The 14,595-nt window shown below is 34.4% G+C and overlaps 1 protein-coding gene across 3 annotated transcripts in view; it reads right to left on the reverse strand.

The window, feature by feature from the left end:
* Window positions 1–1,390: 1,390 nt before the first annotated feature.
* LOC105339719 (tripartite motif-containing protein 2-like) overlaps window positions 1,391–14,595 on the reverse strand; it is a 29,685-nt gene continuing 16,480 nt past the window's right edge. For 2 of the 3 annotated variants that reach the window (XM_066082063.1, XM_066082061.1), the window contains exon 2: window positions 1,391–3,133. In XM_066082063.1, coding sequence (XP_065938135.1) covers window positions 1,462–3,126 — 1,665 coding nt within the window. In that variant the 5' untranslated portion in view covers window positions 3,127–3,133 and the 3' untranslated portion in view covers window positions 1,391–1,461. Of the gene's footprint in view, window positions 3,134–3,720; window positions 3,787–14,595 lie in introns of those variants that run through there. The other variant, XM_034452395.2, reaches the window with a different exon arrangement.

The raw sequence follows: 14,595 nt of genomic DNA on the forward strand, positions 1-14,595 counted from the left end.
GTGCACTTTAAATGAACGGCGAGTGCACGCTGAGCCGAATTTGGATAGTGCTTATGAACGGTGAACTGTGAGCGTAAGCAGAGCGCAATCGCAAGCGCAAAGTGAACGGTGAACGATATATGTACTTTATGTGAACGCAAGATGAACGATTTATTTGGAGTGCCCCGGGAGGTATTGTTACATTGTTTTTCGTTGGTAATCAGGAAAAAATAACAATAAACTACATGTTTGTATTGTTATAAGCCTAAATATAATATTATCTGACTAAACAATAAGTGAACACTAAACGAACGCAGTGAGCGCAAGGCGAAATCTTTATGAACGCACGGTGGGCGTTTTGTGAACGATGAGCGGGAACGGAGCGGGGCGGAGAGCTGGCGCAAGTGAACGCACGGTGAGCGCACACGAACGCACGGTGAGCCCAGGGGAAAATGGGAAAATAAAACATTTCAAAGGACTGAACCCTGGCATCTAAGTGCTGTAAAGCGCTAGGATTGGGTGAAAATATCGAAGCCTTGAAATAATTAAAATAATCATGTAGAATAATGTACACAGACTGTTACAGTAATGCATCAAAATTCGAGATTACATACATCTCTATTAAATTCAATTACCGTATCTCTGTCATATTTATATATTTATTTTTAATAATTTGTGATTACATTGGTAGAATTCAATGATTAATCCTCAGTTATACACTGCGCATCATCAGCATTACTTCATGCAGTTTCAAATTGCAGAAAAAAGAACTTTTATGACACCGACATATTCAAATGTACCGCCGTTATATTGACCTTCAGCACTGGTCCCTGTAATATTTTTTAAACTTTATTGTAAATAAGCTTTTCATGGTATTTTCATCAATAAATTTATTTTCATAAATTAATTATAATGTCTACATGATAATTTTATTTGTTTTTTTGTTTATTTTATTAGTTTCAAGTCATACGTAGTTTTATCATTTCACGACGTTACTTAACAAAAATGACGTCTGTTCTACATTTTTCATCAAAACAATGCCATATTGTAAACTCCGTTAATAAAAAAGTATGATAGATATCGAAAAAAGAAAAACAGTTATGAAAAGCTAAGATTCTACTCTATATTTTACCAAAATATGGTAATTTTTAATGATAGGGCAATTTTTGATGCTTCGTGGCTCTAGCTCTTTCTCTTATAATTTTTCCTTCATGCCGAAAAATACCTATTTTATCAAATTTATACTTATCTATTGTTAATTCAAAACAACCAAGGACAGTTGAAATTTTAAGTGGTAAAAATCATCCCCGAATGAAACGACCAGTTCACAACCCACAACCACATTTTATTTAATTATTAAAGCATGATCAATTTTTTTTTCTATGTAAGTATCATGATAAAACTCGTTCTGTATGTTACTAAATAGTTAAAAGAAAAATGTTAATAATGTTTAACTCATATCATTGTCACAAACGACAGTGTCTATTTCAAATATTTGATTTTCTTTACATTGCCTTTGTAAAACTCACACACAAACAGATTGTCATTATTGTCCACACATAAACCAAAAGGATTCTTCAGATCACAGTTATCAATGTAACGGAGAAACTGTCCATTCTGATCCAGAATGTGGATACAATTATTGTTACCGTCTGCTGTCAGGATATGACTCTGACTGTCTGTTGTGATACCATCAGGTTTAAATGGTTTGTTTTTGGTAACTGGGGGATGACCAGTGTATCTCCATCTGAGTTTCCCATCCTCATTAACCACGACTACTGCACCAGCCTTCCAGTCAGCTACACAGATGTCATGGTTTCTGTTCTCTGTGATGTATTTATTATATTCATTCCCGGAGTACAGAGGTTTACCTTCGTCATCAAATTGAATTGTTTGTTTCTCTGTTGATCCCGAGTAACGGACAACTTTGAATTGTATGTTATCATCACTGAACATGGTAACCAAGAGATCATCAGTGGAGGTGACACACAGCTTACCAGGCTTCCATTCCTGTAATTTGATCATCTCTTCTGTCTGTCCATTTTTTACTTTATTTACTGTCCTTGTTGCCCAACTAGTATACAGTAGATCCCCACTACTGTCTACAGCTATATCATTGGGGAAATTACCTGATTTTTGTTTGACTGTCTGGAGGAGTGACCCCTTACTGTTGAAGCATTTAATATCATTGGTCTTTCCGCTCGTCCATATGTTACCATCATTTAGACAGGTAACACTGCGTAGTTTTTCATACCCAGTCTGTATTGTGGCAACAATCTCTGGTTCATCCAGTAGTTCTCTGACTGAAATTTTGGATTGGATAAGTGAATAGACATGTTCGTCTGTAGCAGTAGATAATGGGGTGATCTGTCCAAACAAACTATACAACTTCTCACGGTCTATTGGTTTTGGAATGAATGTTGGCAGTGATACCTGAATCTTGGGTAGAAGCTTGCTGAATTCTCTGATTTTAGAACTGTACGCAATGGTTGGAGATACTTCGGTAGATTTCTCCATTTCGTTTATGGCACGTAGCGTTTGCTTTATGAGGGACTGAATCTGTTTTATTTCATTCAAGTGTTTCTGTAAAATGTCTCTGTGTTTTAGTTTAATCTCGCTTATTTCAGTTTTCATTTTGTTGATAACGATGTCGATTTCTCTGTGCCATTGCTCTCCTTGTTTGGACATTGTTGTTGTAAGTTTCTCATATCCTTCATCCAGGTCCGCAAGCTGATTTTCCAAGTCGCGCGCAATTTCTTCATATGTAGGAGAAATAGTGTTTACTAACTCTTCTGTATCCTTTTCAATATTTTCTTTCTGTGTCTTGTAAACAGTTGAAAGATCTACGAAAATATGTCCCCTGTGTTGTTCAGAAGCAGTACAAAAGGAACAAATCGAAATGTTATTACAATCTTTGCACTGCAATTCACACATTTTTTGTGGATGTGTTTCACATTTTGGATAAATAAGGGTTGATCTGCGTTCCTGAAAAGGGACAATTTTATGTTTGTCATATCCATCTGAAATGTGATCTACTACACAGGGCTTGCAGAGGGTAACATGACAAAAGTCACAGTAGCTGTGGACTATGGCGGTCTCACAATGGTCACATCGGTGCACATCCTGGGCACTGTTATGGGGATCCATAGTTAATCTACGAAAAAAAAACCATACGAAGCTTAAGACTAGTTTTGTACATGTATTGAAAAAATATAAACAAAAATATTTATCTTAAAAACAAGAACAACAGCAGCGTATTGTTGTTCTTTTAATTTTATTGTGCGACCAAGTTACCCCCTCCCCTTTTATGTCTTTGTTGCATAACAAAATATTGCTAAGCTAAAACAACCACACTTCATAGTAAATCAATGTTAACATAATAAAACAATAGGCCTAAGCAGTATAATATCATCTGCGTCATAAAAATTCGATCACGAGTTTATTTCAAAACCACAGGGACTTGACTGAATATGAGCAACAATAAAAAAAAGGGGGGGGGGGGCTACTTTAAGCCTTCTTTTTGCTCAGTCAAATCCCTAGTGTAGCATCATCACATTTTTTTGGTTGAGCCTAAAATCCCTGTGTATAATAACATCAAAAGCGAAAGTAGGTTTAGAAATAAATTTTCAGACAGTAACAAGTATGTTACAAATAATGCTAAATATATATTCAAAACAACTGCATAAACAACTATCGATGTACGATGGAAGTTGGCTGAGAAATTTAAAGACGAGTACATACCGTGCTAAAATCTATCTACACACTCTATAAAACATGGCGTGTGCCACAGGGCGGTTTACGGCGTTATTTGTTAATTGATTAGAGTTACCTCCCGTGCCACATATTTACAATTTTACGCTATGTGTGTGTGTGTATATATATATATATATATATATATATATATATATATATATATATATATATATATATATATATATATATATATATATATATATATATATATTCCTGCACAAACGCTAGGCATCCATGAGTTAATTAAGTTGTATGTTAAACAATATTTTGTTGGTATATTGAACATATTTTTATATGTAGTATAATTATAGTGTGTTCGACGTTTTTCTTATAATTTTTTTTGTAACTATTTTTGTTAAAAATTGATATAAAAACCAGCTGTTATAATCTAAATAATAATGATTTTATGTTACCTAAATTCTTTATGTTGCAGAAGACTAGAAAAATTACAAAAATTGTTCACCGTCAACTGTTTGTTTCATACGCAGTATATTGTTGCAGCTGGAACTATTCATTTCATTTTCGCGTACAGTTGTATCAAGAAGGCTGGGTGGTCAACAGCTTAAACTTTAACAAATGATATACATATGGGCATAATCTAATATTTAGTAAAAAAAAAAATCCGAACATTTTAGTTTTATGATTTAGGTATTTTCCCTATACCTTTATATAAAACTCTTTTTTATAAGAAAGTAAATAAAGCCAAAATAGGTCCATGACCATGCAGCCTAAATGTCAAACCTTAGTTAATTGCGTGTGAAATAATGCATAATGAATGCGGGTGTAGTTCTTCGTATTCCTTAAAATTCTCTTCTTTATGTCAAATTCCACTAATTAACATAAAAAAAATTAACACTCCCAGGCAAATCTTTTCAGGTTTTTTTTATCTATTTGTAAATAGTTTGTTTTTAAGATAAAGTGGGTAGGATTGAGTGTGTGTGGAAGGGGGTTGGGTGGGGGGTCGGGGGGAGGGGGGGTCAGCCCAAACCGCAGCGCTTATGGTTCAACGTCTCCGTTTTAAGCGTAAATCATTTTTTCAGGGAAACTTTATATACACCGCACGTTTATATGTCGTGATATTGACAAAATAATTCCTTATTGGTTCATACTGAAAATTGTTATGTACTAAAAGTACTGAAATCCTGCCTCTCTAAGCCATCTATACAGTGCTTGTTAGAATACGACAGAAAATTAATTGTAAGGAAAAAAAGGGGGGGGGGGTATAACATCAACTGAGATGGCTCAATTTAATATTTGAAATGACGCTTTCGTCGAATTAAGTTTGAGACAGTGTAATTACTTTCTTATTAAAGGTGGACAGGCATATTTTCCACCTATTTCTCTTCCCTCATACGTTTGATTTTGTGAAACGTACATTTATAATTGTTGAAACCAATGTATGATGTATTGACTCACATATACTTCAGTTGGATTTAACACTATTAAAAATAAACAAATATCAAGCAAAAGAAAACTGCTAAATTGTAAATCGTTAATTGTGTTTTGTTTCACGATTTTATCTTTAAAATGATGGATTTGAATGTTTTCCGTTTTCGTTTTGTTAAATGAAAATAATTGCGGCTTTTTTCAATACAAATATTATAATAGCAAAGGGGGTCATTATTCTACGTCGAAAAATGACCCCCGGTCATTATTCTACGGGGGTCATTATTCTTCATTACACCGGCATCAAAGCACCCCCTGCAGTTCGACCGCATTAGAGTTCACTGGATCGCTTTGTCGGCATCAAAGAAATGCCGCCATCTCAGGTGGCAGGGGATAGTTTTTTTGGTCAAGGAAATGTGAGGCAGATAGTGCTCATATATGAGATTTAGTTTTTCAGTGGATTTTTAAATTTGCTAAAATTGGTTTGCATGCAGGGGGCACATGGTCCCGACTCTTTAGAATTTTTAAACATTTCAGAATAAAACAAGTACAACTTACATATTGCACTGTAAAGACTAGTCAGGGACGGTCTCAAAAATTTCTGAAAAATTGCCCTTTTTTCACATTTTCACGCGTTCAGAACCACGCTTCAGTCCCGAGCAACTGCCATAAACTACCATAGGATTGGTAGCTTAATGTATAACCATGCAAATAATCTCCAATTGATGGGGGGGGGGGGGTCAATCACCTTCTTTTCGAGTGACATTTCGTGTTCTGAACCCACCCTACTTTTAAAGCACATAACCGAAAGTGAAAAATTTGGCCACAGTTTCAAATTTTCATTCGATATCTGATGAAAAGTGCTACCAGTATTATTTCAAGGTATCACACCGGTAATTGTTTTCACTATATAGCACTATAAGGGGGAAAAATTCTTAAAAATCAGTTCGTATTCCTCATGACAAAATATTTGGAGGAAATGTTATTTGTTACCTATCTAATCAGCTAACACCATAAAAAGGGCAAGCGATACTGCATTTTCTCAAAATATCTAGCTCCAAACAGGTCTACCCTCAAAACCACGTGTTTTCCATTTGTATGTAAACAGACGGCACACTCCCCAGAAAGCTGCTGCATGTGCCCTGAAAGAAGTAGTCCCTGTGAAAAAAGATCATCACCTAACAAAATGCATGAAATATCCTACTCAGTGGTACAAAAAAAATTAAAACTGAGTAAAGGAAAATGTAAAAATGCAGTCAAGGAAAAAAATAATTCTGAAGTATATATGGAACTACAATTGACTAAGTTCATGTTCATTTTGATTGGCCGATCACCGGTGTGATACCTTTAAAGTGTCATATATCAATGAGCTCCTCTATCCACAAAATGAATGCAATAAATATTCTAGCAATTTAAACCCCTCAAATAATCAGCCAAATCCCAGGTTCTCCCTTTATTTCAATATTTTGACCGGGTCTTTTCCTTCGAAACTATCCCCTGCCACCTCAATGATTGTATGCGCACAACATTTAGCAATGCACCAACGATTTAAGTATTCTACATGGCTTTAAAAGAAGGGCGGTTTCGTATTTATTCCAAAATTTAGATATGTATGCATGTATACATTCATTTATATTGATTTCCTGAACACTATAAAACCTCTCTCTCTCTCTCTCTCTCTTTCTCTCTTCGATCGATCGATCGATCGATTGATCGAGAGAGAGAGAGAGAGAGAGAGAGAGAGAGAGAGAGAGAGAGAGAGCATTTAAATAAGATCTACTACAGGTAACATGAAGTAATGAGACGCCAAAAAGTATATACGTATTTTTTTCTAGTTACGGGATATTGTCTACGGATGTAAATAATTTGAAATTCACTGTTAAATGTTTTAATGACTGTTTAATGATTGTATTCCTACTGATTGGAAGTCAATCAACGCTAGAAAGCCATTTGTATTATATACGGTGTACCTTTTCTTACTTTGTGTATGTATATATACAGATAACAAATACGTTGCCTGTCTGAGATTAAAGAGATAGAACGGCGCATCTTATACAAAAACTGACTTGAAAAAATTTTCCGATCGGGTTTTGTATTTTTGTACTACTCATAAATGTATAAACTTTCAGAAAATTACAAATTTATCCATAAAATAAATCTAATTATTTCATTGAAATTAATAATTAGGTATAACCTATCACATAATTAAATACATCACAACGTGTTACAAGGTTTCGCCGTCTATACCATTCCGCATGCGTATTTATTGTAAACAAAACACATGTAGGGCTCGCGAAGATTATTCTGGACATGTTTGTTGATAAAAATATGTTATTTTTACTTCTCCCAGGTAATAACTGTTCAAAGTAAAAAAAACACCACAATTATTATTTTATAAGCATGTATTTTGCGTGTTTATCATAGGAGTTCCTACAACCTAAATTCATATTTCAAATGAGGTCCCTTGAGGGGTTATTTGACATATTTATGTATGTTCGTTTTAAAACCATAATGAACCGAAATTGGTAAACCATCAATAAATTATCGAGTAAGTGATGATGTGTTCCGTTTAGAGAGTCCCTTTAACCTCGTATACCATGATGATCGTAGTCGGACGAATTTCTTGTAGTTTTCCGCACGTGTCAATCAAAGTCCTCGTGGTACAAATAAACGATATAAGATTATTCCGGTTTTTACGACCTTTAAATTTCCGGAAGCTCATAATTACGTTAATAAGGTATATGAAAGGGATTTTTATGTATATCAGCTATTACAATAACCGTTATTTCAGATTTCCTAGCAATACAATGGGTTTATCTGATGTTTTCACACATGTGTTTTCAGCTGCACTGTCTCTTTAAGAAAAACCGAATTTTTATTAACCGAATGCTTAACACTGGTCGTTTAGACATAACACTTGGGTATCGAGTGGATTCGGGAAAATGGGGAACAAATAACCATACTATATTTCTAAAATGTAGGTTATTTTATTTGCCGATTTACCAGCAAATTTAACACACTGTTATAGCGAGCGCAGCTCGCTCTACCGGCAAGGCGTGTGTGAATAGAAAATTCGGACTATTTGCACATTCATTCAACGGATTTTTTTGGCGTCAGTAAATCGGACCAGTAATGCCTTGTTTTAATCGTCCCAGTAGTTCCCTGTAATTATGGTTTCCCATTTCACACTCTCACGAGAACAAGATAAAAGACTATGTACATGCATTGTAAATAACACAACGCCAATTTCCATTACTTTTAAGACTAACGGAGTTATCGTCCTTTCGAGTGACGTCACAATGGATTTCTTGCACATTGATCCGACAGAATGTCGGCCGATCTCACTAGACTGGATACCATCTCGCGAGAATCAAAGTAAAACTTTTGAGAAACAGATAAATTGTGTAATTTCCAGAACATCATGCTTTTTAAGTAAACAATCAATATTTTTCGCGTAGTTTTTTCTACTGTGTTTTCAAAGAGACAGACTACACTTGACCAACGTGAACTTTGACGTCACAATAAGGGGAAACAACTCTAAGTAGTTATTGTAAATCTGCTGAAATATAAATACCAAAATCTTGCAGAGCTAACGAATCGAGACATTTCTTCAGAGATAGGAAACAGCTGTAACTTGCTCTCATTTGGATGAATGCTCACATTTATTTTATTCACTGTATTTACGGTAATTTCCAGGAACGTTTTTTTAAATGGGGCGTGGCAACATCATTCAAAAAATCTTCACAAGCAAAAAGAAAAATAAAATTCTCAAAATCAGGAAAATTCTATTCGGGGTGAGGAATTGGGAATGCGTGGTATGCCTTTAGCTCTTTAGCTGCTCAAAAGTATCTTTATTTTCACTTCTATTTACGGTATTACATGCTACCGGGGGATCCATTTTCCTTATGTGATCAACAAATTTTTTTATACGTAAATTTGATTTCTTTTTAAACGGGGGAGGGGGGATTCTGTGATAAGTCAATTTTTATTTGTTTAAGAAAAATGTCTGCTGCAAGAAAAGAGGAAATATTATGTTAAAACATTATTTTTAAATCTTTCTTATTCAACAACATTTTATCTGAGATAAATTCTATACTGGCGTGCGATCAGTATATAAACAATCTGATCAAAATCAGATTTTTGATCCGCTCCGACAAATTCTGATGTCGCTACACTTTGTTCAGCGACTATCAGAATTTCGGAGCGTTATTAAGATCTGATTTTAATCAGATTGGTATATAAATAAATAAAAAATCTTATGAATTATGAATAATAAAAATTTACTGGAAAATTATTTTATTTTGCATTCTTCATTTACGTGTACTTTACGTCACTACTTTTATTTTTATTGATTTATCATAATTCATTTTTGATCACCTGCTGCGTTCGCCCCAACGGTCGCACCGTGAAACATATTAATAGGCAAAGACAAATTTGAGACAAGAGAAATATAATCGATATGAAAAAGCAGATTAAACAATTATAAATGTCTTTTCAAATCGATTTCTGTTTAATTCGTATCTCTGTCTGTCTGTCTCTTTCTCTCTCTCTCTCTCTCTCTCTCTCTCTCTCTCTCTCTCTCTCTCTCTCTCTCTCTCTCTCTCTCTGACAATGTTTTGTCTTGCGATCTTCTCATATTTGCTTATTATCTACCTATCCAAATTGAATGTTTTTCCATCGGTTTGTTTTATACAAAATAAAATGAGTTTTGATCGCATAAATTATATACATGTAGCAAGTTAGGAACACTGAGGTGAATTGAAAGTACACTTCCTATAAAAACAGTTTCAATCCAAAGTTTTCTCAGACGTCCGCTTCAATTAGTTCCTGTCCATTTCAAATGTTTGAAACGGATAAACCTCTCGTTGCTCGCAACGAGCATCTTGTTATCGTTATATTTTCTAAGAATATATTTTGAAAGAATGAAAATAACACATACACAAAATGCATCTGCAAAAAAAAAAAACCATTACTGAGTTTTCTTAAATATTTCATTCAATTCAAAGTGACACAGTTCTTGCATATGTCAATAACGACAACTGCGTACTGAAGCCTCAGTCACAATTGGCCGTACGTACAGTACCGATCAGACCCAACCTAACAGACAGTAAACCCCAACTAAACCCTGGGTTTACTTTCTGGGTTTACTCTGGGTTAACTAGAGTGGACCCAGAGTAAACCCCAAGTAAACACAGAGAAAACACAGAGAGTAAACCCCGATCACAAGAATACCCTGCAAGCAGACGCTACTTGTGTATTCAGAATATACAAGGGGCAGGAATTACAGGCAGTAGGATGATAAGATAATATACAGGTCTGCTTCACACTTCAGTGCGTATAGTTGGCTCCAAAAGCAATTCTCGAGTAAACTCAAAGTAAACCTCGAGTAAACCCAAAGTAAACCCTGAGTGGACCCAAATCTTTAAAAAGTAAACCCAAAGTAAACCCAGAAAGTAAACCCGGGGTTTAGTTGGGGTTTACTCTGGTGTTTGGTTGGGTCTGATCGGTACTGTATTTGGTGACCGTGCGGGTGTTACGGGTTTTACCTGTCGTAGCTCCCGTGGCTGATCGTAGCGTAAAAATCGTATTGAAGTGATTGAGAGTGCAACGTAAGACAAATGGACGTTGACGTGTCAGTCGTGAGTGTCACGTACAATTTTGTTTGGAGACGGGATACCACTCGCACCGTGCGATGCCCGTAGGAAGCGCACTTCCGTCTTACGTTTATCGTGCACCAGACGTACATATGTAAGTTTTCCTTGCGAACGGCAGTAATAAAATTCGCATCGTAGGTCACCTGCAAGTCAGGCGTACTTGTAACAACGTCTTTCTGTGTCCCGCGACAGATGCACCGATAATGATTAGTTTTCTTTACATTAAATAAAGATTTTTTTTTCCTTGGACATGTACTGAAATATATCTACCGTAAGCAAATAAATATTGATACGTCAAAAGAACTCGTAGAAAAAGAAGAATATTATTCTTTAATTGCTGTTCTGGTGTTAAGACTAGCTAAACTAGGCAACACCAAGAAATACGTTTTGAAAACAAAATTTACCTTTGGTATCTAAAACCATAAAATATTGAAAAATTCTCAGAAATCTAGGAAAAAGTATGCGCAAAAACTCTAATTTTAGAGAAATTAGAAAATTAATTAATTAACAAGTGATAATTAATTCCTAGCCAGTGTAATTTTTAGATAATTTTACAATTTTGTTCACTATTTATTGAATATTACAATATCTTCGTTTCAATTAAAAGTTAAAAGCTACATCGAATTTTTATTGCTTTTTCGAATTTTATTATTAAAAAACAAAGTTTACAAAATCAAAGTCTACAAATTCTCTTATGGTATAACGATTTTGATACAAATATGGGAACAGTTTTATAAACATTTAATAGTCATATGAGATGATAATCAATAATTATTTTTAAAATGGAAAATGTACTCTGTTTACAAAGGAAAATTATTCTACTCCCGAAAACAACAACTTCCTACGGTAGGATGTGTTGGAGATTTTGTAGTTGGTTTTAGATGAAAATATCGTTTCGCGCGTATATGAAGAAATGACAATAACAAACCGTCAACCATCTCAAAAATCCATAAAACGAAATACAAATTCAAAGCAGAGCAACACGGACCTCCAAAATGATAGAGGTAGGATCAGGGGCCCGTTTCACTAAAAGGCGTAAGATACGACGAAACTTAAGTTAAGCCTTAGGGCGTACGCCATAATTTAGTCCGGCGTAAACTGCGTTTCACTAAGAGGCGTACGCCTGGCCGTAAACACTAGTATCGGACTAAGTTAAGGCCAGACTTACGTCCTTGAAAACGAGCTTATGCACATGCACAGACAGATGATAAACAGTAGAAAGGAAGATAGATATATAAATATATAGATAGATAGATATTCATTAGATAGATAAAACGATAGAAACTTGTCAATTGTGTTTGCGTGAGAGGGAGAAAGAGAGAAATAGAGAGAACCGTAAAGTATTCAGGCATATTAATCCTGTTAAGTGACAAAATCACACAGCAAAACTTGCTAAAATGTTTTATTTGAAAGATATATTTGATGAAGCATATAGAATATGTACATTTAAAATTATTAACTCAACAGAAACTATTTTGTTATCGATATCTTCGGTGATTTCACCATGCATACGTCAAATACCCTTGGAATTTTCTTTTGATCATGCGTCAATTATGGCCCGAGTATAAATATTTTAATTAAATTTTCTGGTTTCCTCTTGCTATATCATTGAAAGAAAATCAGTGAATTTGTTTAAAAATAGAAATATATAGCGAAGTAATGCAGTAATGAACTTTTTAACCATGGATTGGACAATATTAAGCAAGCATCGATCGAACAACCATATAACAGATACTTGAAATAACGAAATTCTAATATTTCATGCAAAAAAAAAAAACGAAAAAAAAACCCGAAGAGGCTCGGATAAATATATTTATTACTTTCTTATTAAGATTTGTGTTAATGTAAAATGTGGAGCAAAAATGACGTAGGAAATAATTGATAAATTCCAAGTTTAATCTTTTTTACACAATTTGTTTCCGACGTTAGTTTTTTTTCTAATTATTTAAGTGAAAGGGACCATACAAACCATAAGTGCTTGCACGTTTATTTGTAAATGTTTCACTAAAGTTATCAGATCCAAGGTAAAGATGTATGTGTCAGACCTGTTGTGGACTTAAGTACACTTACATTTGTACATGTATTTAGTATATTAAACGAGGCTTCATATATATTTGAAGTTAATAAAGAGTAGGTGTATGTAGCCTACGAAATAAAATCTTTTTAATCTGGAGTCAGTGTTTTGCATCGGTTGTATGATAAATACATTATCTAATACTAGTATTCAAAAAAAAATTAGGGACTTTTGACGACTCTAAAACATAGTTGAAGCTTTCATGATATTTTGATATTTACATTTTAACAATACTTGAAAATTCGTTTGTGATTAGTTTTAGTTTAACTACCGAAGCTAACACCTTTTACTCATCAAAAATGAAATAAAAAATAGGAAAATATAAAAGTCAAAAATCCACTTAGTGAGTTTTAAATTTCAATATATCCCGCTCACACATATTTTGCGTGGAAGTTGGGGGGGGGGGTGAAATGCTTAAAATGCTAGACATTTCTTATACAAATATACCTTTGTACTACATGTGCATCATGTATGTATATTTTCTGCATTATTCATTGCCCAATTTACTAAAAAATATGAAACGTAAATCCAATTTTTCAATAAAAATAATCGAATGAAAACTATATATCGATTGTATAAATATGTCATTTTAGCTTGTAAACTGCAAGTGCAAATTTAAAAAGAATGTGCATAAAACATGGTAAGAAAGTTTCTATTCGAGAATTGGTACCACCTATCAAAACTCTTTATTTTCTTAATTTCATATGAAATTAATAAAATTTACATGACAAATTGTACAATTTAACATTACGGTCAGCATCGATATTCTCAGCAACAGAATGAGCAGTCAATTCCTGTTTACGCCATAAGTTACGACTACCCTTGGCCAGGCGTAGATTTTTGTCTTAACTTAAGGCGGGCGCAAAGTTGCGCCTTTTAGTGAAACGGACCTTAGTCCAAATATTTGACTTAAGTCCGGACTTACAACAAGCGTAAGGTTACGCCGGGCGTACGCCTTTTAGTGAAACGGGCCCCAGGTGCCTAGGAGAAATGAGCATCCTCTGCTGATCGGTCGCGCCTGCTGTTTGCTCCTTGTCACAATTGGGCATGTCATAATCGAGGTAAACATCAAAATCAGGAAAATGTCATAATAGGGAAAAACGAACTTTGATGATTTGATTTGTTTGTGCTGGTCAAAATACAAACCTTGAGAAAACACGAACCTCCATTACATTTGAGGTAAGATCAGGAGCCCGTTTCACTAAAAGGCGTACGCCCGGCGTAACTTTACGCCTGTCGTAAGTCCGGACTTAAGTCAAATATTTGGACTAAGGTCCGTTTCACTAAAAGGCGTAACTTTGCGCCCGCCTTAAGTTAAGACAAAAATCTACTCTAGCCAAGGGTAGTTGTAACTTATGGCGTAAACAGGAATTGACTGCTCATTCTGTTGCTGAGAATATCGGTGCTGACCGTAATGTTAAATTGTACAATTTGTCATGTAAATTTTATTAATTTCATATGAAATTAAGAAAATAGAGTTTTGATAGGTGGTACCAATTCTCAAATAGAAACTTACTTACCATGTTAAATGCACACTCCTTATATTTGCACTTCCCGTTTACATGTTAAAATGACATATATATATATATATATATATATAGACAATCGATATATAGTTTCCATTCGATAATGTTATTCAATAATATGATTTACGTTTCATAAATTTTTGTATAAATTTGGCAATAAATAACGCATAAAATATACATACATGATGCACATGTAGTACAAAGGTATATTTGTATAAGAAAT

The sequence above is a fragment of the Magallana gigas genome, chromosome 4, assembly GCF_963853765.1.
Source record: "Magallana gigas chromosome 4, xbMagGiga1.1, whole genome shotgun sequence".
NCBI lineage: Eukaryota > Metazoa > Mollusca > Bivalvia > Ostreida > Ostreidae > Magallana > Magallana gigas.